At 35.9% G+C, this 25,999-nt stretch overlaps 4 protein-coding genes across 6 annotated transcripts; 2 read left to right on the top strand and 2 right to left on the bottom strand.

The window, feature by feature from the left end:
- Positions 1–623: 623 nt before the first annotated feature.
- Positions 624–6,027, bottom strand: LOC108996580 (uncharacterized protein At3g52155, chloroplastic). Of its 3 annotated transcripts, none has more exons than XM_018972560.2 (5): positions 5,625–6,027; positions 5,440–5,539; positions 5,140–5,319; positions 2,658–2,775; positions 624–1,345 (listed from the first exon to the last, which is right to left on the bottom strand). In XM_018972560.2, the coding sequence occupies exons 1-5, from the start codon at positions 5,899–5,901 to the stop codon at positions 1,268–1,270; spliced, it is 753 nt and encodes a 250-aa protein (XP_018828105.1). In that variant the 5' UTR covers positions 5,902–6,027; the 3' UTR covers positions 624–1,267. The 3 variants fall into 3 exon arrangements, 2 of the variants coding, with proteins under 2 accessions (XP_018828105.1, XP_018828106.1); XR_001997031.2 differs by lacking the exon at positions 624–1,345 and adding an exon at positions 4,411–4,591 and having other exon boundaries at positions 2,700–2,775; XM_018972561.2 differs by lacking the exon at positions 2,658–2,775 and having other exon boundaries at positions 1,255–1,345.
- Positions 6,028–13,025: 6,998 nt separating this feature from the next.
- Positions 13,026–15,432, bottom strand: LOC108996515 (aspartyl protease family protein At5g10770-like). The gene is made up of 2 exons (XM_018972447.2): positions 14,999–15,432; positions 13,026–14,604 (listed from the first exon to the last, which is right to left on the bottom strand). Exons 1-2 carry the CDS (start codon positions 15,072–15,074, stop codon positions 13,289–13,291), a joined length of 1,392 nt encoding a protein of 463 aa, XP_018827992.1. The 5' UTR covers positions 15,075–15,432; the 3' UTR covers positions 13,026–13,288.
- A 4,955-nt stretch (positions 15,433–20,387) lies between these two features.
- On the top strand, positions 20,388–20,983 carry LOC108996502 (TMV resistance protein N-like). The gene has a single exon (XM_018972433.2). It carries the CDS (start codon positions 20,449–20,451, stop codon positions 20,959–20,961), a length of 513 nt encoding a protein of 170 aa, XP_018827978.1. The 5' UTR covers positions 20,388–20,448; the 3' UTR covers positions 20,962–20,983.
- Positions 20,963–23,668, top strand: LOC109016251 (disease resistance protein RPV1-like). Its single transcript, XM_035688313.1, has 3 exons — positions 20,963–21,654; positions 21,790–22,062; positions 22,231–23,668. The coding sequence occupies exons 1-3, from the start codon at positions 21,193–21,195 to the stop codon at positions 23,578–23,580; spliced, it is 2,085 nt and encodes a 694-aa protein (XP_035544206.1). The 5' UTR covers positions 20,963–21,192; the 3' UTR covers positions 23,581–23,668.
- The last annotated feature ends 2,331 nt before the right edge of the window (positions 23,669–25,999 follow it).

The following is a 25,999-nucleotide window of genomic DNA, read 5'->3' on the forward strand; positions in this document are numbered from 1 at the left end:
ACCATCTCAATTATTATTATTTTCTAATCATCTTACGATGTGGTATTAAATTATTAGATATTATTTATTATATTTTATTTATAAAACTATCATCTAATATCACATCATGAAATTTACTCGTCGAAAAAAGCCTTGCCTGGCATTTAGGAATGTTGGTAGCTCTTGCTAACCAAACTGAATTCTAAATAATGCATTTAATGGTGAGAAAGAAGAGTCCACAAATAGCTTTGGTTATTGTAGTTTCATCCATCAATTCTAGTGCTATTTATTACCGATCACGCTCATCTCCTCATGAAACCATACTTTATCATCTTGCTTCTAATTTCCAGAATGAGACCCCTTTTGCTTTATATCATTACCTTGCCCTGGATAATCATAATCCACTTTGTTTAAAATGTTACATTGTTTGAAAATCCCTCGATACGAGCTATTGCTCTCGTGAAACCTATAAACATCGTAATAAGCCTCAAGTGCCCACAATATACCAAAAAAGGAAAAAGAAGAAGAAGAAGAGTGTTTAGGCTTGCTTGCTAAGATCTCCTTGATGGCACATATCCCGGCTATTAAGGTTTCAAAGAGAATGAAATATCTGCTCCAAACAAGTAACATTGGCAATTGGCATATTTACAAAGATGCATATCTTCTCATTATAGGGGTTTAGCATTCAATAAAAGCATCCAGGTAGGTATATACAGTGAATGCATTCAAGTTGTCATCTCAATAGTTAGATAAATCAAGACATACAATGAAGCAGGGAGATCCTAGCACTTGAACCAATTGCAAGTCATGATCTCTTCTATAGAACGGGAAGCAGTGGAATCAAATAATCTGACATTAATCTTGCTTGGTTCTTCAATTAGCAATTCTGTCTATGTCCTTTGTTGAGATAGGATGCCTCATCCCTGGCACAAAGAAGGTTCCTACTCAATGTTGGCCTTGCAAAGTCTTCACCAAGATCTCCAATTTATTACAACAAATGACTGCAAGCAGACGGGGATGTTATCTTTAGTAACTAAGCTTTGGTTTACCATCGTTCCCAACTTTGCAGAATGCGAAAGGTTCATTCTGACTTATAACCTACATTCATGGAAGACTCGGAAAAGGAGAAAATGGAATGAGGTGGTTTAGAACAGTTGAAAATGGAATGAGGTGGTTTAGAACAGTTGAACCAACAATAGCTAGTAAAGAAAATGTCTTTTTTCTGTTTTTGGGGTGGGGATGGAAGGCGGATGATATTGGGGTGTTGGGTCGTTACTAGTACTAGCATTCAAAACTTCTCTAGGCTACTACTTGGTTTCACTATGCCCTGAAGCTTCCACCCACCGAGTCCTGCCAATGCAAATGCCTGCGTAAATCAAACAGAGTTACAGAAAGAGTGAGACATGTGGGAAAGAAATTTTTTTTATATGGGCCGGCTAAAGAAAAGCTGATCATATCTACTCTAGAACTTTTATTAAACAGTGCCGAAGCCCTGTTCATTTAAAGACATCTGAGCAGAACAATTAAGAACAAAAAAAAGTTGAATGAATAAATCCATTTAAAAAAATAGGGTATGTAATGAATTGAAGCCTGCAACATTTCTAAGGACATGAATGGAGGAGCGCTTCTTGAAGTTTTTTAAGGCATTCTTTTCAGCCATGTACTTCCATCTCCAGGTGTAAGGTTTTTGCAGAAAGTCAACCTCAAGCTCAAATTCATAAACTCCAACAAATCAACCGAAGAAGAAGAAAGTAGCCTCTTGCTTATTACCCCATTACCTTCTACACTTTCCACCCCTTGTCTCCTCTCCCTACTCCCACAGTCCCCCTGTCTAACCTACCCCCTTGAGCTCATATCAGCCTCGTTTGTTTCCTCTCATCTCCAATTCATTGGCATTGGTGTTCAATGAGTTTTTCCTCAGATCCAAATTTTCTCTAAGATGTAATCTTTATGGCGGCGTGTCATATTCAGATTTGTGAGATGGCACCGATACTTTGGGTAAAATTCAACATCTTCAATATTGAGTGACTGATTCTGGGCTTTGGGAGTCTACTACGGATGCAATGTTGTGGTGTTACTTTTTTTATTTGGTGGGGACAAATAAGGGCCACTCTACCTTGATTTTAGAACTCATTCATTCACTGCATGCAAAAACCCATCCTACTAATAACCTCACATTTCTCAAAAAAATGCCATGGTAAAGCAAGCAGATTTGAGCCCTAAAGGTCTAATTGAGCCTTTAAGAGTTATAGTTCACCATTTTCATTTAGCCCCCGTTTGGATAGTGAGATAAGATGAGATGGTTTTAAATAAAAGTTAAAAGTTGAATAGAATATTGTTATAATATTATTTTTTAATATTATTATAGTTTTGGGATTTGAAAAAATTGAATTGTTTATTGTATTTTGTGTGGGAATTTGAGAAAGTTGTAATGATGTGATGAGATGAAATGAGTTGAGATGGTTTCTCAATCCAAACGGGGCTTAAGGATTTCATTTCCTTCTTTTAAAATTTTAGAACCTTGATGCGAGTGCTTTTACATCCAATGTACATAGGAACGGTAGGGAAATAATTAACTCATTCATTTCAGTCAAAAAACTCATTATTTAATTAAACACAAAATGAAACAACCATACAACTTCCTCAAAAATATATTCATCAACAAAAAGAAGCCAAACCTCTTCCCAAGTTTTTCCAGTAGCTTCAAGCAAAGCAGCATTGCATGTCTTCAATTCTACAGAGGCACCTGTGAACATTGAGGCAGCCTCTTCCCATCCTCTATTATGTCCCATACACCTATATTATTACTAGATAATCAAACATCAAATTTATGCTTAATAATGATAGAGTATAAAGAAATATTTGACACTTTCCAGAGTTACCCTCGATATGCATTGTTGATCTACTTCCTAACAATTTAGCTTTTGAGCTAGATGGGTCCTAATAAGGTTCAATGAGGATAAACATCATGCCAAGGACCATATTTCTGAACATTTTACCATCTTTGGCTCTTTTCCTCCGTAAAGAGATCATAGTACTTACGAAAAATTGATTATACCATACATTTAAATTTCCTGAATCATGTACTTGGTGCAAAATCAAGATCTAAGAAGAGCAGAGAGTTAAAGCGTCTTACTTGGGCAATCAACTATGATGTTAAGGGAGGTAGGTCAAGTCAAGGGAGGACTAGAGGGAAGACATAGCTAATTGTATATTTTTAGTAAGCCTGTTCGGAGTTTACAAGTATTGAGGAGTGTGTTGGGGAATTTACAACGGCTTGGTGTATGGGTAAAACCTGGTTTGGTAGGATAGGCATTGGTGCATTGGTGGTGGTTTGGGTCAGGCGTAGGGCTCAGGAACCGCCGAAACCGGCCGTGAACTGATCAGACCGACCGCTAGAGCACGGAACCGGCAAAGAACCGGTCGGCGGTCGAGAGGAATTGAAGGAAAACCGATATCGGCGGTTCGGCGCCGGTTTGAGCCCCTGGAAAACCGCTGAACCGGCCGATAAAGTCTATTTATATATATTTTTTAATATATGTATATAAAATGGCGCTATTTCACTTATAATGAGTGAAACGACGTCGTTTTAGAGCTTGAATGTTAAAAAAAAATTATAATAGAACGGCACCGTTTGGTGCCGTTTTAAGATGAATTAATAACCCCCCCACGCCCCTCTTCTTCTTCCCTGCGTCGTCTTTTTCCTCTCTAGCCTCTGCAACTCTCTTCTTCTTCCATGGCAGCGACGGCGAGACACTTCTTCACTCTTCCTCAGTTTCTCCTCCTTCACAGAAGACGCCAACGGTGGACCCAAGACTGCGCCGACGCACGTCGAGACCGATATGATGGTTTTCTCTCCCAAAACCCTTGGTTTCGGCCGGTTCAACAGACCCATGGCAGACGTCGCTGGTGTCTCGGTTTTGCACCGAAACCGACGCCGAACCTATCGGTGTACAACCCTAGTCAGGCGTGTCTTTGGGATTAGGCTAGGGCTTTGATAGGTTCATTTTCCTAGATGGGCGTAATGTTCCTTGTATCTATTTCTGCACCCCAACTAGGTGTTTTTCTCTTGTATATATTCAGTGTACTTGGCTACACCTATTGGTATTAATAAACTTTTACTTATCATAAAAAAAGTTCCTGAAAGCATATTACCAAAAAAAAAGAAAGGCCATGTATAGTTCATCTTTTGAACTCCAAACCTGCCTGAAAGATTCTCACTTTAAACTGCCAAACAGGAGTGGATAAAATTTTAGCCAGCATTAAATACAACTGTAGATATTTTAAACGTGCATTCAATATTCCAAGTAAATGAATCCAAATCTACCTATTATGTCCACAGGAGTGGATAAAATTTTAGCCAGCATAAAATACAACTGTAGATATTTTAAACGTGCATTCAATATTCCAAGTAAATGAATCCAAATCTACCTATTATGTCCACAGTGAAACTTGAAGATCCAACCCAGCCTGTACAATGGAGCTATGTCCATAAAGCTTGAATCGACACCATTATAAGCTCTAATATACAATGAATTTGGTCACCATGAGGGTGTTGTCATAGGACTTCCGAGAAATCTCCTTTTGGATGTAGGATTTTAATTCATAAAACCTAGCACATGCCATTCTATCGTGTCAATACACAACCCAGCAAGTGAAAAATCAATTCAAGGTTTGTTAAGATCTCCTGATGTTGTCCAGTCAATGAAAATGCTCTTATGTGAGCCAAATAAGTTAAAAGAAAGAAAAAAAAAAATCTACTTTGACCAGCATGTATGCTTTAATATATATGTTTTAATATATGCGATCGATGTTTTCCTTCAGTTATGCTTTGAGGGTCTTCAGACTCTTCCTACAGTTCTCTCTCTATCTATAGTTTTTTTGGCGTAGGAGGTAATTCAATTATAATTGAGAGCTCACGGGAACTAACTATGAAGGGAGCTCGTCATAGCTGCTTCCACATGCAAACTTGAACAGACTCACTGGTCGGTATGAGTTTTACGGAAATCAGAACGAAACACTCCTTTTTTTTTTTTTTTTATAAGTGTCAGAACGAAACACTCCTAAACACGATGCAATAACAAAACGAATGAATACATTTCTGGGTTAAACAATTTCACTAAATATAATGAAGAAGTTCATAAAGTGAGCAGAACTCACATTATCGTAAGTATCTCATCCCTTGAATATCTACAGATAATCTGCTGAAGATGCTCAGCAGTCTGCCCATCCATTGCAGCAATGGAATAAAAGCTTGAAATAAAACGCACCTCAGCATCAAGAAATGCTGGGGCTTGTTCCTGCATTATCTTAAGCGTCTCCCGCGTTCGCACTGCATCACTGCACCAATTCACCGAGTAAGAACTCCAAAACTTGAAAATCGAAGTTCAGAAGTCATTTAATATGATAATGTAAGAGAAAATAAAAATAAAAGGCTGCAGGAAAAGAGGAAATCCTAACCTAGAAAGAATGAGTTGAGGGATCCAACCCAACTGTTGGAGCTTGTAAGAAACTATGACAGCATCGGCTTGTCCAGCTTTACTCAGAGGGCGGTCATGATCTGTGAATGGAAGAGTAAGTCTCAGTCCGATTCTAGTCTCGAATACCAGAACCCGTAGGAACTTAAAAAACGAACAAAGAGCTACCTCGCAGGGAAGGACGTTCCCAGGAACTCTCGGCATGACGAAGCAGAATGAGGCGACGAGCAACAGATTCCGATTCCGATGGCGACGGAGCTTGGCCTTCCACTGGCTCGGTTGCCAGAGATGCTCGAGCGAGCAATCTGATGCTAGGGTACCTTCTTCTTCTTCTTCTGAAACGAATGATTGAAGCTTTGGGCCGCCAAACGGGGAAGGTTGAAATTAGAGAAGTGGAAATGGGCTCTACTATACCTATATTACAAACTGCTAAAACGGCATTCATATTGATACAAGCAGAAAGCAAGCGGCTATGGAGTTGTACTGCTTTTAGCAAATTTCAGAGACGCAATAGTGAATAGAGAGCTCTGCTTCATCCTTAGCCTCCTTCTAATCCAACTTTCACAGACCAGACACCATAGATTTCTCAAACGACGGTGAATTTGTGTGGGGGATGTCATTGGGCCTGCCCGGCAAGTTCATTACGTAATTGGGCCTGCCCGCTAGAATTTGAGCATCTCTATTTATTAAAAAAAAAAAAAAAACAGTTACAGAGTAATTTTATTTTTTATTTTAAATTTGGCATTTTAATTATACCAACAGATATATATATATATATATATATTTAAGTGATCTCAAAATTCAAATATTTAAATAAAATTGATTTAAAATGAGACACATCAACTAATGTGATCGGTGATGATAAAATCCAAGATATAAATCACTATTTCTCGTAATTATTTTTTAAAATTGAAACCCAATAAAACAAATAAATCTTTAAATTCTAATCCTCTATATGGCACGATTTTATTACAATCCCAACTTGTAGTTATTTTTCTTGGATTAAAAGACAATAAATTCCCTACTTTTAATAGGAGGGGATGGTGTTAAGAAGCAGTTTTTTTTTTTTCCTTTTATTTTATGGTGTTAAGAAGGAAACTCGTTTGTCTTCGCAGATGAGATGCGATGAGTTGAGGTGAAAGTTGAAAATTGAATAAAATATTATCATAAAATATATTTTTAATAGTATTTTTAATTTGAGATTTGAAAAAGTTGAATTGTTTATTTTATTTTATGTGGAAATTTGAAAAAGTTGTAAAGACTATATGAGATAAATTGAGAAGTTTTATGAAAACAAATGTATAAATTGGACATTTGTTTACTGCTAAATTTGTAGTATATTATTGATTCTTCTTGGCATGTCTCTACTAATGGGGAGCGATTGTGAACTACATACACCTGGTCTTTTCAGTGGAAAAGGATCTCTTCTTTGGCATACTCATCTTTGGTACAGTCTTCATCTGAACTCTCCACAATTTGCTTGAGAAGGCTTTCTTCTTCTGCTTCAAGTAGGGGCATGCATTGCTCATAGGTAGCCACCAATTCTGGATTGAAGATGAAGTCCTCATTGCATTCACTTCTATTCCCATGAATTGGTAAAGAATAGCTAACAAACTTTGGGGTGATATAGGATGCAGGTGAGGAGACTTGACCCCCAACATGCAGCCATTCCGTAGGACTTAAATTTGCTGGGAATTCAAAGGTTAGAGGGATTCTCAGTAATTCTAGCCCCTTGGCAAGAGCCTTTCTTTTCAATCCCTTCTCAGAGATGCTATGAGAACTTGGGATCACTTCTTGGTTTTCTTGACCTGGACTTGAACTGGAGCAGTTAGAACTTTGCATTACCTCCTTGGTTTCTGTTTCTGATCTCAAGAAATTCTGAGTAGTGTTCTCATGCACCAAAGCTTCATCCTGTAAGAATGATTGTTTCATTTCCTGCAAACTAGACTCTTCTTTACCCTCAGCATGGTGAGACATATTCAATGAAGTCTTGGAACCAAGAAACTGCGTGTTGATGCCTGAACTGTAATCCTTGCCATCGAGCCCTCTTTGCTGCACACCAGACCCTATAGTTTCTAGCATTGCTTCATACTCCTCCACACTCCTGCTGCGGGCCATACCCTTGTAACTCCAATAAGATTTATCTTCTTTCATATCATCAGGAATCTCCATGGCAATGGAAGACACTCCATGCTCTGGAAACCAATGACAACTTTTAGACCGCCTCGCAGCAAGATCAATATCAATGGATTCGACTACTTCTGGGGCTGGTTTTGCATGTATTACCACTCTTTGATCTAGACTTGCCATAATCTCCCGGGTGTTCATAGTCTCAGTTCTAGCAGGTCCAATATCCGGTTTGGAACATGAGTTTGAATTGGAATCCCGAGAATGGAGTTTGTTGGGTACCATGTTAGCAGCGCGGACAAGAGCAAGATAGTTGTCGCCTCCATTACAGGAGAAGTTTAATTCCTCCAGCTCTGGAACGCCAATGGCTGTCCTCTTCAAACTCGGGTTTTGCCCTTCATTGGAGTCGCAAGAAAGAAGGATTGACCTGGCCACGAATTTTGAAGATATGCATCCCATTTTAAAGGGTAGAACCCTGTATAACTAAGCAACTGGATCGAGGGAAACAGGTAGATACATGAAAGGACTTAGTGACTGGGCATGCTTAGAAATGTGGAAAATAGGAACAGAGATCGTAGTTCTGAATCCGTAACATGAAGTCTTGAATCTGAGAAAATTATGTTGGGAACCAGGAACATCATATGAACTTCCCTGCATGTTGGGAAAACTAAGACGAAAAAACCTGTATCTATAAATGCCATGGAAGTATTAACTTCTTACCAATGATTTTCTGTGCAGAAATTGATGCCCAGACACCAAAAATTAAATCCCAAATCAACTTGCTAATTAAAAGGAGACTGAGAAATGCTTACAAAGGTGTACAGTGCTCCCATATTTATAGAGAAATGAGGGACGAGACTCTTTGGGAGGGTAAAAGACAGACTCAAGGCTCTGAGGCATATATTAGGAGTTTTCAGCCATTCTTGATCTTAGAACAAGCTGGCATTACACTCCACTCTAAAAAAACACTTTTTAACATGCCTTAGATGTAATACATTTTTTTTTCCTAACAGATTAACATAGAACTTCAAAACTACAAGATTTTAGAGACTCCCCTAATGGTTGGCTCTCATTTAGGGTACGTTTGGTTACCAAACTCACCTTAACTCATCTTAACTCATTATTATAATTTTTTTAAATTCTAATATAAAATATAATAAATAATTCAATTTTTTCAAATCTCAAAATAATAATAATATTAAAAAATAATATTCTAACAATATTTTATCATCTAAACTCAACTCAACTCAACTCAGTTTAACATCTAAACGTAGCCTTAGTGCTTGAACTTTAGAGCTGTTTATGAATTGGGAACAAAATACACCAAGAAGAGGAGATGAGTGAGTGGATGTAGATGTAAAAGTTTAGCTAGGACTAGGTGACTAAGTTGATAAGTTTGGATAGAATTAGGTAAATAAAATGATAGAGTTTATCCTATCATTAAGTTGGTAATTTTGGATGAATGTAAATTATTTATTGACTTTTTCTATAACAATATTAAGTTTATTTAAGAGGCATTAGATGTTGTTTACATAAGCTAAGTGTGAAAATCGAGTATCAAGGAATCTGCACTTATACAAAGAAGAGGTTGAACTGAAATCAGTTACTATAGTGAAGAGCTATTGTGAAATGTCAGCATTCCGTCAGGAGACGCCTTCACGACTGTCAACAAAGTTCTACTGAAACTAAAACTGCTTTTATATTGTTTATTTAAGGGATCATACTGATTAGGATCTGTAAGGATTCAGATCCAGATATTTTTTAGAGCACTTTACAGTGCATATTTTGGTGAGAAAATTTCTTGAAGAATTTTCATATTATTTCTCTCAAAGAATGTGATTATGCTCTATGTTGGAGAATTGATTGGTCGAGTTTCACTTACTGGAGTTCAGGAGAAAAGTCAATATTTGAAGATCGTCAGAGATTCTAGCTGCTATTGCGGTAAAAGACCAATGGATCATTTTTCTAGTCAAGTAAGAATGTTAATTGATAAAGGTTTTGTAATTGAACTTTATTTGTAATTTAATTTTTAAATAATAAAATTGATTTTTTTTAAATTTAACTCTTCCGTACGGTTTTATCTTTAAAAAGTTCTTTACATGATTTTCCTTCATTACCAATTGTTGTGTCAAACAATTTATTTATTTATTTTACATGTTTATTTGTTTAAATAATTACAATATTGAGATCTAAAAAATTTGTTCAAGTGGATTGGTGAATATTTTCGTGAATACACGTGGATATTTGGATAATTTTAGTAGAGATGGCTTGTTCTTGTCTGTTTAATTCAAAAAGAGGATTAGGTAGCATCTTTGAATAAAAAATGATCGGTGACTGGTGAGTGTGCTATCCACCTTTACCTGTGCCTCTGCTATAATAAATATATATAGTAAGGCTCTCTTCCACATTACTTAATGCTCAGTGCTCCATGTTGCTTGAAACAACCTTCGCCTCCAACCCGGATTTCAAGGAGACCATGTTTTCTCAGAACCTTAAGTAGCCAAGCATATGCGGTATAGGTATAGTTCACTAACTTCACTGGAGTATACCCCAAAGATGATCAGCATACCTTTTGAATAAGATGGAAGCCTGTCTTTGATAAGTTTGCTTAATGTTTGGTTTGTGGAGCTTTATTTTGTTAGTGTGTCCGCCCAATCTGATGATACGACTTGAAAAAAATGCATTATAATTTTGTGGCAAATTTTCATCGAGGTGTGGGCCATGTTTGCTTCGGCTTAGGCAAAAAAATTTTGGCACTATTTACAATTAGCAAAAACACCAAGTAAAAAGTTCACTTTATAGGTCGCTCGAGTGAGTGTAGAATAGAGAGTTTGTTCGAGGCACGCTCGAGCGAATAATGCAGAAAAGTAAAAATTAAGATTTTTATCGTGTGACATTATAAATATGTACTTAATAAACAGTTTAGTAGGTTTTGAGTGTTATGGAAGATTTCGATCAAAAGTGTATTTTGTAATTATTCAGTATAATAAAATCTTCTAGTTAATTGTGTGTCGTATAATTGATTTTCTTTGTGTTTGTTTTGCTTTGTTTCTCATCGTTTCTCACTGAAATTCCAAAGTCCAAGAATGTGAGGGGGGGGGGGAATTGGAAAACCTTTCTAGTTAAATTTCCTCTTCCTCACCTCCAGCCTACGCTCCACTAACTTCTGCAGTGCTCGACCAACTCTGTTATGACTTTGAAACATATGTAGAGCACTGAATCTTTCATGTAATCATTGAAGATATTGCAGCACTTGCAGGCATAAGTGTTTAAGAAAAAGGTAGAAAGTCTCATACGGCCTCTAGTTTCGTGATTCAGTGACTGGAGCAGGTTAGTCAAAGGTGGCTATGGACGACAATGAATTATCGGTCAAAGATGGACGACCCAGAAAGGATCTAACGTTCACACTTGGAATAAAAGTATAGTTATTAAGGTTATCCTGACATGTGAGCTATGGATTTCTTTTCCATCTTCAGTACAATACTTTGAAAAAAATCTCAAGACCCGTTGTCATCTTCTGACTAAAAAATCTTGGTGCATTCCTCTGTTCTGGTTCCAAAATCCATGAAACAACTCGAAAAACGTATTTTTGAATGAAAATCTTATTGTTACATAATGAAGTAAAGAAGGTTGCACGGAAAGTGCATGACAGAATGTCAAAGAGAAGAATCAGAATTTCAAGATTGCATTTCGTATTTGTCTTTTCCTCAATACAATAGAGCTCCAGCAGTGAGCTATTTATAGCCAACAGTACATACACGATTTATAAGAAATGAATACAAGATTAAATCTCCACTGTACAGCTCATCAATTTTCTATTGTGCATAACAGATTCTAGAGCTTTCCGTGAGTGGGAATTGGTTATTTCTGTACAGAGGCAGCTTTCTGTGTTGATGTAGTGCGGACACAGCCTTCTTGCAAATCCGTGGAGTCTGATGCTTCAATTGTCCCCCTCGATTCTAGCGGCACGGGGAAGATAGTCAAGGATGAGCGGAGCAGGTTGAATCGACTTGAAGATAGTGGCTTAGTGAGGATGTCAGCCACTTGATCCTTGCTTGAAACAAATGCAACTCTAAGTGTCTTAGCAGCAACTCTCTCTCTTACAAAATGAAAATCAAGTTCAACATGTTTAGTTCTTGAATGTAAAACAGGATTTACTGACAAATAAGTGGCACCTAAATTGTCACACCACAGGGTTGGTGGATCAATTAAGGGAATGGCTAATTCTTTTAACAGGGACTGAATCCAAAGAATTTCACAGGTGGTGTTAGCCACAGCTTTGTATTCAGCCTCGGTTGAAGAACGAGCTATAGTGGGCTGCTTTTTGGAGCCCCAGGAAATTAAGTGTGAGCCAAAATATACGCAAAAACCACCAGTTGACTTGCGGTCATCTGGACACCCCGCCCAGTCAGCATCCGAGAAGGCAGTGAGTTCAAAGGAAGAAGATGATGAAAAGTGAAGGCCAAAGTGAGATGTAAGGCGAAGGTAGCGTAAGATACGCTTGACAGCTTGCCAATGAGGGACACGAGGGCAGTGCATAAATTGACACACTTAATGAAGTAAAGAAGGTTGCACGGAAAGTGCATGACAGAATGTCAAAGAGAAGAATCAGAATTTCAAGATTGCATTTCGTATTTGTCTTTTCCTCAATACAATAGAGCTCCAGCAGTGAGCTATTTATAGCCAACAGTACATACACGATTTATAAGAAATGAATACAAGATTAAATCTCCACTGTACAGCTCATCAATTTTCTATTGTGCATAACAGATTCTAGAGCTTTCCGTGAGTGGGAATTGGTTATTTCTGTACAGAGGCAGCTTTCTGTGTTGATGTAGTGCGGACACAGCCTTCTTGCAAATCCGTGGAGTCTGATGCTTCAATTTTACAGTTATCCATAGGAACCAATAACACATCCTGGATCTGATGAAAAGGAGGAATTTTGAACGATATTCTGTAAATAAGTAAATTTATTTTGAATATGTATTATCTGCTTCTTTGTTTTTCAATAGTCTTATATGAATAAAAGAAACAACCTTGTTCTTTCAGTAATCTGATCTCTATTGGAATTGCCAATAGGATCCCAACCCAGATGAAGTTCCAACCATCTGACAGAGGAAAATGAACGAACTGATTTTGTAGGATTTCCAAGGAATTATCTGACATCTTCCACCGGCGGAAGTTTGGTTTTAAGTGCCATTGGATTTGAGCTACATCAACAATTTCAAAAGCAGGTGAGATCGGTCAGCTGTTTTAAGTGCATTGGATTCCATGTGTAATTAGCAGTTTATGGTCAGCAGTTGCAAGAGAGGGTATAAGAAATTGAAATACTTTCTCAGCAAACCAATAAAAGAAACTCCATCTGCATTGCATGCTATAATTTGCAAGTGAGAAACAAATCCTGCAGATTCTAGCTAGGATATATTGTAATTCAACTGTAAATGACAAGAAAAACTGAAGATTGTATGATATATTGCAATTCAAGTGTACAATGACTAGTTGAAAGTAATTTTACTACAAATTTCACAACATCCAATAATCATTTCACATGTACAATTGAGCAATACAAGCCATCCATGCAGGCCAAGCTTTATTTGCCAATACCTTTATATGTCTTAGAAATACGAGAGATTATTATTTTTTTCCTCGTATATATTCAGTACCATCTTATCAACATATAGTCATCATAACAAAGTCATTACTCATCAATGGCATCCACCAGCAGCGAAACCAATTCTGGACCTGGTGACATCGTAGGCTACCCTAAACGTCTGCTGCTGATGATTCCCAATAATGGCAATTTGGGAACTACCTGCAAAGGCCAGGCATGCAATGCCTTTGTCAGCTTCTATGAGGATATTGGAAGGTTTAAGTGTGAGGTCAGCTCCTCCTTGGAATATGAATTGAATTTGGGGCACCGAAGACAAGCTTTTGAGACTCCCCTTGAAACAAGTATCCAATATGGAAAAAGCTGGCGCTTGCGCGTACCTTTTGGACATGATACTTACGAAGGCTTGCTGCAGTGCAGTATATACGGCTGTAGGCAGGCGCGTTATGACAGTTCCAGAATCTATAATGGTAGAAACCCTGTACTGGACAGCACCAACTCTCAGCGGCACACCTGCAACAGTTATGGCTGCCAACCTCAGGAAGTATAAACTTGGGTTTTTAGAATCCGTCAACATGGGAGTGAACTTGTACGGCGGAGATGCTGCCAAAGAAGATTCTCCAAGGGACAAGAAACCCACTCCGGTAGATGCAGTAAAAGCTTCAGGGAGACAGTAGGAGAAGGCATAGCCGTATTTTGAAGACAGTTGACCCAACAAGGAGAGCTTGTCACGGGCTAAGCCCACTATACCATCGGTTCTTCCGAACAATCCCTGGTTGTCTTGTCCACAACCATAAAAGAAAAGGGGCAGTGTCTGAGATGGAGCTAAGGTAAGCAAGTCTTGACTCAAATAACCTATCGAATAGGAACTATCGCCGTAGCTTGCCGTGTAGATACAAGTATTAGAAGAAGCAGAACAGAAGGGCTTGTTGAGGGTGGCTTCCGTGAGCAAAGAGCACTGAGAGGTGCCGCATGTGATCTTTTTGTAAGTCTTGGATTGTGAGGGATCAAAGAGGGGGTCTACCTGGTTATGGCAGTAAACAGAACAAGGCTGGCACTGGAGCCAGGAGAAGGAGCTGCCCGTGTCGAGAAGCAAGGTGTAGTATTTGGCTGGGGTGCCAAGGCCTATTTTCAGTAAGTAATTGCCTGAACCAATCGACAGGCCTGCCTTCAAAGGGATGTTGATGGATTTTTGTCCTGCTGGATCTTCCTTGGAGGACGAGGCAGAAGTCGTGCCTCCTGCGTCCTTGCTTACAACTAGTCTGGATTGGAGAGCCATGACACGTTCCTCATCGCGCGAGAGTAAGTCAGAGAGGGATAAAGGATGTGTAGCGTTGAAAGAAGAGCTGCCATGTCCTCTAGCATGATGAATTTCAAGCCGAACGGCCGGCTGCTTGTGGCTCAGCTCAGTTTCTGCATAATTTTTATAAACGAGACTTTTAAACTGTATGGAATTCTATCATTTACGCTACAAACATACATATAGATCTTCATTTCCCGCATGTATATGCTCCACAAACACAGAGAGAGAGAGAGAGAGAGAGAGAGAGAGAGAGAGATTACTTAGAACAACAACTTCGAGATATCATTTTAACTTAATTTACACAATGAATTACGTTGTGGTTTTTGCAAATAAATCACACATATTCAGTTTTCCATGGACCGGTGAAAGCCTGAGATTTACAAATACACAGAAGCCCGAAAAACAGCAAGAAAACAGCCTGAACAATGATAAACAGAGAATAAAAGGAAACCCCTTCTTTTGTAGAATTGCCTGAAATAAAAAGAGAGACGTATATATACATGCCTTGATGAAGCTCCGCAAGAACTGAAGGTGGTGTTGCTAAAAGAAGATACAAAACCAGAAACCAAATTGGCCCCATACCTTATAATACCACACCAAGTACTCTGTATAAATTTTATGGAAGCAGTTCTCTGTCGAAAACCAAAGCTCATACGAGATAAAGCAAAAGCTTTGGCCTGATAATGTGTGGCAACTCCTACTTAAAAATAGATATTGATGATAGGTATTGGGAGATTTTGTAATTATAATTTAGATGAGGGCCCTTGTCATTTGATTTGATAAGTTGGGTGATTAGCTTTTCAGGTAGGTCCACTCAGATCACCATTAGTTGGAATTTCCACTTGTTAACACTCCATTGCAATTCCTAAGTACTTCTTAACATTAACCATGACCATGCCTCATCACAATTTCAAGCTGATTCGAGAGATAGAGCACCATGGCCATCAATTTTTCAACAACTTCATCATTAATGGTGCACTCCGATTAGCTCAAAAACTAGCGCATTCAAACCTATCAAGATCATCTTCATCACTAGTTTGTACAAAGATACAGCGCGCTAAAAGTGGGGTGGGATTAAGAGTAACTAATTGACATATAAACGGCTTGGAAAGTGATGGCCTAACACAAGAGGCCGAGGAAGCAATGAAAACAATGGCTGCCTAAGAAGTAGGCCAGTCAGTTAATTTGTAAGGGAGTGGAATCATCACGTAACGTGTCGATTAAAGGGACCCAACCCATTACATGATGTCTGGGGATTCCGAAAGATCCTCTCCAACCACAATTGAATGGGGGCCAAGATGACATGCATAACAGCATAAGGAACATACAGCTAGGGCGGCTAATGCATTCGCATTGATTGATCATGTACCATAGAAAGGATACTTCTTGTACATATACACGATGCGTCGGCAGGGATGAGTTTTCATTTTGAGTGGATGGCTGCCTTGTTTTCCAAAGATGACCCACAACAAAAGTTCCTCCAATAATTGTTCAGTGGATTGATGAAAAAGATGATGATGACGATTATAATTAGCAGTCACTTAATTGGTTTCTTCAATTATATATTTATTTCATGAAACATGAGGAAAGAAAGACAATTTTAACTGTTAGAGTGTGCAATCACACAGATTGATCAATGGAAACTATCAAAATGGTATTCCTAAGAGCTACTATACGTTTAGAATTTACAGCAAACACTTGGTTCCAATTAGTTCTGCGATCAACGTCCTACACCGTTATCTATTGGGTCCACAATAATGGATACAGAACTAATTGCCAAATCAATTTCCTAAGGAAGTGGTTGAATTTTGTGAAAGAATGTTAAAGGGTATCATTATATGTATGCAAAATAGCCAAATTGACACCATGAAATGTCCTTATTTCCATCGTCCCATGGGTGTGCAAGAAAAAAAAAATGATTTTTTAGTTTTATTTTATTTTTAGTTGTGTTTTTTACTTGATTATGGACTTGTTTATGTATCATCCAAGAACATGGGTATGAAGATTAACTGTTATTTTTTCAATAATGTTCATTTATCTTCAATTACTACTTTAATGAACTCTACATAAAAGCTGGAAGAAGATAAGATGTTGCGGAAGTGGGAAGTTAATATTTTAAGTTCTCCAGATTCTCACGTGACATAATTTAATTTGAAAAAAAATTTTAAAATCTAAGTCTTATAAATTAAATTTTAACATTTAAGTCATGTATATAGTGTAACACCCAATGAAAAGCTCAAGACACACGACTTTTACTTTAAAAAAACTTATCACTGATATAATTGAAGTTCCATTAAAATATTATAAAAAATAATAACTTTTTCTTTTCAAATAATATAAGATTTCATATATCACATAACCTTATTTTTAACGTCGCCCATACTTAACTTCCTAATAAATCTTGAGTTCGTTTCGAATTGTCTATATAAAGAAGTCTTTTGTGTGTATATATATATATATATATTTTTTTTAGGATCGAAATTTTTATATATTTCGGTTGGAATCGACTTGTTTAAGGCTTTGAATAAACTCAAATAATTTTGTATTTTATATTTTTATAATACAATCTATATGTTTATAAGAAGAATATTGTAAATATTAAAGAGGTAGGACAAGTTTGTTGGAACCTTCGGCGAAAGGCAGAGAGATGGGAGAGATAAATGACCAAGGACAAGTTTTTCTTCGTAGCGACGCGTTATGCATACCTTTTTTCTGACAAAGAAGAAGAAATTTGCTGATCAGTTTGAAAGTAGCATCTTCTTTGGTTACACGTGACAGTGCCAAATTCTACTCATCTTTGTCACAAACCACATATTATACATAATTTTTTATTTTTTCTCTTATTAAATATATAATATATAGATAATAAATAAAATAATACAATTAATTTAAGAAAAATAAAATTAAAAAAATTAAAATAAATATGATGTGTGGTAAAAATAAAATATATTGTAATGATATTTTATTTAATTTTTAATTTTTAACTTTTAACTCAATTCATTTCATTTCATCTGTAAAAATAAATTAAGCTTGAGAGTCATTCCACATAGTCCTTGTATATATGAGTGGTATATGTCACTCATATACCCACCGTGATTGTTTTTTGGGTTCTGTTATGAGTGTTGTCTAGACTTTATTTCTCAAACTGTTTAACTTAATAAATATCTATAAATTTTTTTTATTAATGAAATCTCAGATTTCCTATAAAAAGAAGAAAAAAATGTTGATAAACATTATCAATGATGTTACAAGGCAACACTCCTTATATTAAAGGGTGGTTCAAAATTAAGTAATTGGAATTGGAAGCACTATGCATCATTAATGAAGGTGAGAAACTACTTACACTTTCAGAATATCAGAATACACTCTCAAAAGGGATAAGTAAAAAAAAATGACTAGATATAATGCTGTACATGTTTAACAGCTTCCCACAGATGAAAGAAACCATATAAACCATGGAAAATGATACGCTTACATTTTTACTAGTACCGCTCTACTACTCAACCCACGTGGCTTTCTATTTCTACGTTTTCTTCGACCTTTTGCATTCTGTGATTAAAAACCGTCAGAAAGGCTCAGAGTCTCAGACTCGTCTCCCCTTGGCACCCAAAAGCCACACACGCTACGCTCAGAACTCTACCTTCTGCGCCCAAATTGCAACTTTCGAATCTAAGAAGGTATCCGAGTTGCAGCTCGAGCTCCTTTGTCTATATCCAACTTTAGCCGAAAAACCCTTTCAAGGGAATGTGAACTTCATGCAATAATATTATTATATTTACACCCTTGCAAACAAAAACTTAGAAAGTTCTTAGAGCTTGAAAGAAATGCTCTGCCACGAAGTGGTGGTCAATTTCTTTGAGACTCATTCATTAAAGACCCAGAATAATCTTGAGATGATGATTCCGATTCATTTGTTTTCTTAGTATGTACTGGGAAAAATCATGAATGAGCAAACAAAAGATAATTTTTTTTTATAGGAGGTTTTGAAGAAAATGAATTCAAAGATGAATAGTCAAAAGTATACCAGTTCAAAGATAATTTTTGACGGGAAAGTTCCATTTGGGGCTTGTGCTATAGTATTTCTCCATGGGTGTCTTTTGGGTGGATGATTTGAGTTTGTAGTTGCCCAATCTTAACAACAACTTCTGGGTACAAAGGGGAGAGTTTTGAGCGAGCGCGGCAAGTGGAGATGGGGTCTTGACTCTTGAGCGTTTCTGACAGCTATTTGATTTTGAGAGAGCAAGAGGCAGAAAGAAGTTAAAAAAGAAATGTGGGTAGTAGAGCGGTAGTAAATAAAACGTAGGGGTATCATTACCCATAAACCATATTCTTCTTATAAATATTGTAACGATATTTTATTTAACTTTTAACCCAATCTATCTCATTTCATCTGTAAAAACAAACTAGACCTAATGATCATTTCACGTAGCCCTTGTATATGTCACTCATATACCCACCTTGATTGTTTTTTGGATTCTGTTATGAGTGTTGTCTAGATTTTATTTCTCAAACTGTTTGGCTTGATAAATATATATAAACTCTTTTTATTAATGAAATTTATATCTTATAAAAAATAAAAAAATAAAAAAACATGTTGATAAACATTATCAATGATGTTACAAGGCAACTCAGCAGCCTTAATACCAAGATCAATTAGACTCTTTATATTAAAGGGTGGTTCAAAAGTAATTGGAATTGGAAGCACCATGTATCATTAATGAAGGTGAGAGACTACTTACACTTTTAGAATATCAGAATAATGCTGTACATGTTAACAGCTTCCCACATATGAAAGAAACCATATAGATCTATATGTTTATAAGAATAATATCGTAAATATTTTAAGAGGTAGAGGAAATAAAGTTCTTAGAGCACTCCCAATTGGTTATGTAAAATTTGAAGAAAAATAGTTCAAAAATGCCTCCAACAGATCATGTATTTTCAAATCTATTTTCCATTATGCTATAGTGTTCAGCTACATGTTGCGTGAACTATATGCGAATATAAAAGTATTTTATTTATTTTTTCTCTTTTCATGTACTTTGTCACCCACAATAATTTCTCTCTTTATAATTTTTTTTCCAACAAACTATTAAATAATATAAAATTTAAATGATGTAAAGCAAAAATAGATAAATTGATATATAATATATTATAAAGTCAGTATATAAAATAGAAAAATTAAATTCTTGTGATATATTGTAAAGAATAGAATATATAAATCATTGGGAGTGCTCTAGCATATTATTTGAATACAATTGTTCTCACTATTATCAACGACTTTACTATTATTTACATATTATTTATTATTATCTTACTATTATTTATAAGATATTGGCGCCTGAGGAAATGAATTATTCCAAAACATAAACTCCAACTCGAGATAAGTGCAGGTTTGACTGTCTCTTTCAGATAAAAATTAAAAGAAATGTAAAGAAAGGTACTCAATAAAGAAATGTACCAAAAGATTTAAGGGAGAAAAAGATATAAAAAGAAAAAGCAAATAAAGTGTTGTGAGCTTTGTTGGATCCTTCGGCGAAAAACAGAGATGGGAGAGATAAAGACCGAGGTCAAGTTTTTCTTCAAAGCGACGCGTAATGCCGACCTTTTTCTGACAAAGAAGAAGAAATTTCATGAGAGTTTAATTGCACAGTGACCCACTCAAACGATATTGATCCACTTCTTTATTATAGTTAGTAAAAAAATAGATGACTTGAGATGAGCTGAGATGAGTTGAAATGAATTGTGAATAATAATAAGATAAATTGTGAATAATAATAAGATTTATGAGTTAAAATTGTTGAATAGTAATGAGATGAGTTAAAATGAATTGAGATGACTTACGAATTCAAAAGTCTCCTTGGTATAAAGCTCTCTACTCGCAAGTCTCTCTGCACTCAATAACTCCTGACCCTTCTTCCTTCAAGGAAGCTACCAAGGTTTCAATCTCTTCCATGGCCATCCCGAATGTCTCCTCCTCTTCTTCCCCTAAATGGAATCATGACGTGTTTCTGAGTTTCAGAGGGGAAGATACACGCAATACTTTTACCGGTCATCTATATAACGCTCTCGTTATAAAGGGGATAAAAACCTTCAGAGATGACGTGGATCTTCAGAAGGGAGACGAAATCTCCCCAGTACTTTTGGAAGCCATCGAACAATCTAAGATTTCCATCATCGTCTTCTCTAAGAACTATGCCACTTCCACGTGGTGCTTAGATGAACTCGTCAAGATTCTCGAGTGTCGGAAATCAATTGGCCAAATGGTTGGACCCATTTTCTACGATGTGGATCCTTCAGATGTGCGGAAACAGTTCGGAGAAGTGATGGATATGCATGAAAAGAAATTCAAGGATGATATGCAGAGGGTGTCGAGGTGGAAGGTGGCTCTCAAAAGGGCAGCCGATTTGTCCGGTTGGCATTTGAACAATGAGTACGCTTTCAGTTTTTGCTACATTACAACTTGAGTTCTTGATGATGTCAATAAGTTGGAACAACTTGAGAAATTAGCAGGAGATAAGAATTGGTTTGGTCCAGGAAGTAGAATCATTATTACAACTAGAGATCAACATGTTCTAGATACCCATGGGGTAGAAAGAAATTACGAGGTCCAAGGATTAAGTCATGCTGATGCTCTTCAACTTCTTAGTTGGCATGCATTCAAGAAATCTTATCCTGAAAAAGGGTATGAGAAGCTCATGGATCGTGTGGTTCAGTACGCCAACGGCCTTCCCTTGGTTCTAGTGGTGTTGGGATCTCTCCTATATCGTAGAAGCAAAGCTGAATGGGAAAGCACAATATGTAAATTGCAAAGAAGTCTTCATAAAGAGATCTATGAAATACTTAAAATAAGCTTTGATGCACTGGAAGACAATGAGAAGGCTATTTTCCTTGATATTGCGTGTTTCTTTAACGGAGAAGACAAAGATTACGTAGCAACAATTTTGGAAGCAAGCGATTTTGATCCAATAATTGGAATACAAGTTCTCATTGAAAGATCTTTGGTGGTGCATGTTGGATACAAAAATGAATTGCAGATGCATGACTTGATACAATTGATGGGTAGGAATATTGTTCATCAAGAATCTCCCAACGAGCCAGGAGAGCGTAGCCGATTATGGTCTCATGAGGATATTCTCCATGTTCTTATGGAAGATACGGTAAGAGCTAGCGACATAATTTGTTTTTCTAGGCAAAACCTAATAGAATATATATCTATACACACACACACACAAACCATTTTATCATTTTTCTTCAATCAATTGAGTCCTAATATTTGTTCTATGATTTACTAGGGAACTAATACAATTCAAGGCATAAAGCTAGATTTGTTCGGACAAAAAGATATTTTGTTGAATCCTGGAGCCTTTACAAAAATGAAAAGGCTTAGACTTCTTACAATCCGTCATGCACACTTTTCAGAGGGTCCTAAAAGTTTATCTAATGAGCTAAGATTGCTTGATTGGGCTGGATACCCGTCACCATCTCTGCCGTCCAATTTTCATCCTCATAAACTTGTTACTCTCAACATGAATAAAAGTAAAATCATGCAATTCGAAGGAATAAAGGTAAAGTTATGATCTAAATTATCTTATTTCTTTTTCTGGATTTTAAAATAAGAATTCAGATGTCTAGATGAATTTTTCTTTTAAAAAAATATACTTGTAAAAATGAAATTATATGGGTAATTCTTGGAAGCTGACGCAATATTGGTCCTTTCACCTTTTTTTTTCCAGGTTTGTGAGAATTTGAGAAAATTAAAATTTTCTTACTGTGAATACTTGACGTGCACCCCTGATGTCTCAGCGATGGCAAATCTTGAGAGATTGGATTTTAGTCGTTGTGACAATTTAGTTGAGGTTCATCAATCTGTTGGATTTCTAAACAAACTGCGTCATTTGGATGTGTGGTATTGCTCTAAACTCCGACGTCTTCCTAACCTGAAGTTGCCACTTCTTGAATCCCTACGACTTGGTGTGGGCTGCTCAAGTATGGAGAAATTTCCAAATGTTGTGGGAGAAATTCCTCGTTTAAAGCAAATTTATTTTCATTCCACTCCCTTTCAAGAACTGCCTTCGTCAGTTAAATATCTCATTGGGCTTGAAAGGATAGATATATGTGATTGCAAGAAGCTTAGAGATCTCCCTAGAAGCATTTCTAAGTTGCCATGTCTCCAGTATCTTTCTCTTCGGGATTGCACAAACCTTGGAAGGTTTCCAATTTCTTCGTCGTCATCGTCTTCGTCATCAACAAGTTCGGGCTGGCTAGCTTTGTTGCAGAGTAACAAAACTGAAGCTACGGTGCTCTCTAATGGGTTTCCAGCTTTGATTGGCTTGGAGATCACTTACTGTGAGCTAGCTAAAGTTGATTTCCTCGAGAGTCTTCATTGCATTTTCACGCTAAAATATTTGGATCTATCAGGAAACAATTTCGTTAGCATCCCTGCATGTATCACTAGATTTACCAATTTGAAAACCCTTAGATTGGAGGATTGCGAGGGGCTTCGACAAAAGAATGCAAGTAGTGGTGGAAAATCCTTCATCGATAATTTACCGATGATGTTGCCTATGTTACATAGATTCTGTAGAAAAATGCAAATTCTAATAAAAGTTGGAGCAGGGGAGTTACCAGAATGGTTTCAGCATCAAACTAGGGAGAATGAGATGTGTTTCCGAATGCCTCCACCTAAAAAAGCCAAGTTAGCAGGTTTGGTTATCGGTATTGTTTTGAAAATGGATGCTTTGTCGCCCTGTTTTGACCATATCAACGTATATATCAATGGTCGAAATGATATCGGTGGTCGTTACCGCCCATATGACATAACATTGGAATTAGATGGTGTCATGTGGCTGTCTTTTTTTCCACGTGGTTACTTGGAGGGGCAAGGTGAGACCAATTTAGGGGATTGCATTCGAGTTTCACTTGAGTTTGAAGGCGAAGGCAAAATACTGGATGGGGATAGATTTAATAAAAAATTGGGAGTCTATTTTGTATTCGACAACACGAATGATGATGGTGATGATGATGATGATTCAAGGGTGATCGTTACCTACCATAGAAGAAAGAAGAAGAAAAGGGTGGATTAATTTATGATTTAGGGACTTTTCAAAAACATTCATTGAGCTTTTTTATTTTTAAGTATTAGTGTAAGAATCTTATTATCTGTTTTCCTTACAATTCACTTTGGTTGCTTTATTAGTAACTTATTTTGTTTTACGAAAAGACTCGAAGATTGTTTCGTGCAAACTCTATATAAAAACGTTGTAGACTTTTAAAAAAAATAATTTTTTTAATATTACATCATCAAAAATACCTTTTCACATCCCTCAACTACAGCTTCACTAACTCTAACCCTAAACTAGAGTAAATTAGACTGAAAGTGGCAATGCCTCCTTGCCTTGTAGTCTATTGGGTGGAATAAAAAAACTTAGAAAAGTCCTCCAACTTGTTTAAAAAAAAAAGAAAATATTATTCATAGTCTCTATAACAATCATCATTTTCACCATTCTTGATGTAATATCAAATGATTAATAAATAATCAATTATTAAGGATGGTGAAAACTGAAATCCCAACCTATAACTCAACTTGAACTCGTTTTTCACATTGTTTCGGTAACTAATAGCTCTAGTGAATGGAAGATGATATAAGAACAATTATACTACAATTTGTTTACAACTAACTATAAAAAAATTATTATTTTATTTACTTTGAACTGTTGCAAGTACAGAAATGTTGAATTAAAGTAGAAAATATTAATATTTTAATATATAATAGTAGTTAAGTTATAATATAATTAGTGATATATCATTGCCCTTGATGACAGATGAATACTTAGAAGTTGAATACCTAGAAGTTGAACTTTCATATAAAGCAAATTGCATCTTTACGAAGTTCAAAATCCAAGGTTTTTGTAGTTTCACCGATTTATGTGCCGCTCAAATAACATACATTTCAACACACTTAATAAAATGAATACGATTTAGAATATAAATTTTAAAATTTGAGTTTTATAAATCAAATTTTACTATTAAAATGATGTAAATTATATACTCTACATTGGTTTGAAAATAGAATAACTTAGTAGAATATAAGATATGAGCATATATGTAACGCCCCATCCTCGAGGGTCGGGAGAGTTAACTCATATCAACTAAAAATCATTTCTAAATAATACTTTTAAAAATAAATCAGAGTCTCCATAACGTATTAACCTATTTGTTCAACACAAATATTCATATTCCTACATAAGGGCACATCAGTGGTATCTCATTGATATACATAAATTTTTCCACAAAGACTAGAAATATTCATTACTTTACATACCAAAGCCACATAAAATATCAACGCTACCAAAAAACTCTCCAAAAGTCATTGTACCCTAAGGCACTTAGTCTTCTATGATCCACAAAACTTGCAAGTACTCCTTATTCCTGATTCTCAGTTGTTGCATCAAAATTATCTGAAACATATTACGGAGATAGGGGTAAGTTATCCACAACTCAATAAGTAGAGAACATATGCTAGTATGTAAACATGAGTCATTTTTAGAAAGTTTGGTATGTAGAAATAAGACATTTCATTTTCATATGCACATCTCAAAACGTATTATCAGAAAAATCAGAGCAATAATTAAATCATTTCATACTCATAAATTTAAATGAATAATATTGAGTTGAGATGGTGGAGTGAGTTTTGTAAGTCACCTAAGATGAATTTAAATGTGTTTAGATGTTAAGATGAGTTTAAATGTATTTAAGAGAAGTTAAAAAAAGTTGTGAATCTTGTGTGTAAAAAGGTATTGAGTTAAAAAATATTCTGGGCCCTATGTGTAAAAAAATTTTGAATTTAGTGATTTGAGAGTTGGGTATTTGAATGTTAAATTGGACTTAAAATTAAACTAATGTCAGTGTTCAAATTCCAAACAGGCTCTAATTAAACAACGACATCTTGTACAACATAAATGACTTTCAAGCTTAAAATGCAAACGCTGGCAACAAAGAGGGACATTTAATTTCTTGCAAAGACTGCATTGCAATAAGCATTTTTATGTGCTCTGTTCTTAACTCGTGTATTTAACAAGGCAGTAGGGAAAATAATTTTTTAATATGAATTTTATATTTACTACGAATTGGAAAATGATTTGTACATATTTAAGATTTATATTTTCTATGATAAATCTCACTTTGTTTTTCAAAAAACTGCATATAACTTGTACACTTTAGACTTTTATCTCTAACATTACTCTTACAAATCTAACGTGCATCACACTGCTCATCTGAAGATACATTATATTTATAAAAATAGTCAAAATACTATAACTTTTATTTAAATTGATGTGACAGTTTGTTTAGTGTCTAAATAAAAATATTTACAAATAAACTTATTTTTTAATTATTTCTCAGTCAATTAGAGTCAGTTTAGATATTTCGAATATCTCAACATATCTATAAATAATATTAAAATAATTTGAATTAAGATATTTTATTAAATTTTGAAAAATGAGA

This window comes from Juglans regia, chromosome 3 (genome assembly GCF_001411555.2).
Source record: "Juglans regia cultivar Chandler chromosome 3, Walnut 2.0, whole genome shotgun sequence".
Classification (NCBI taxonomy): Eukaryota; Viridiplantae; Streptophyta; class Magnoliopsida; order Fagales; family Juglandaceae; genus Juglans; species Juglans regia.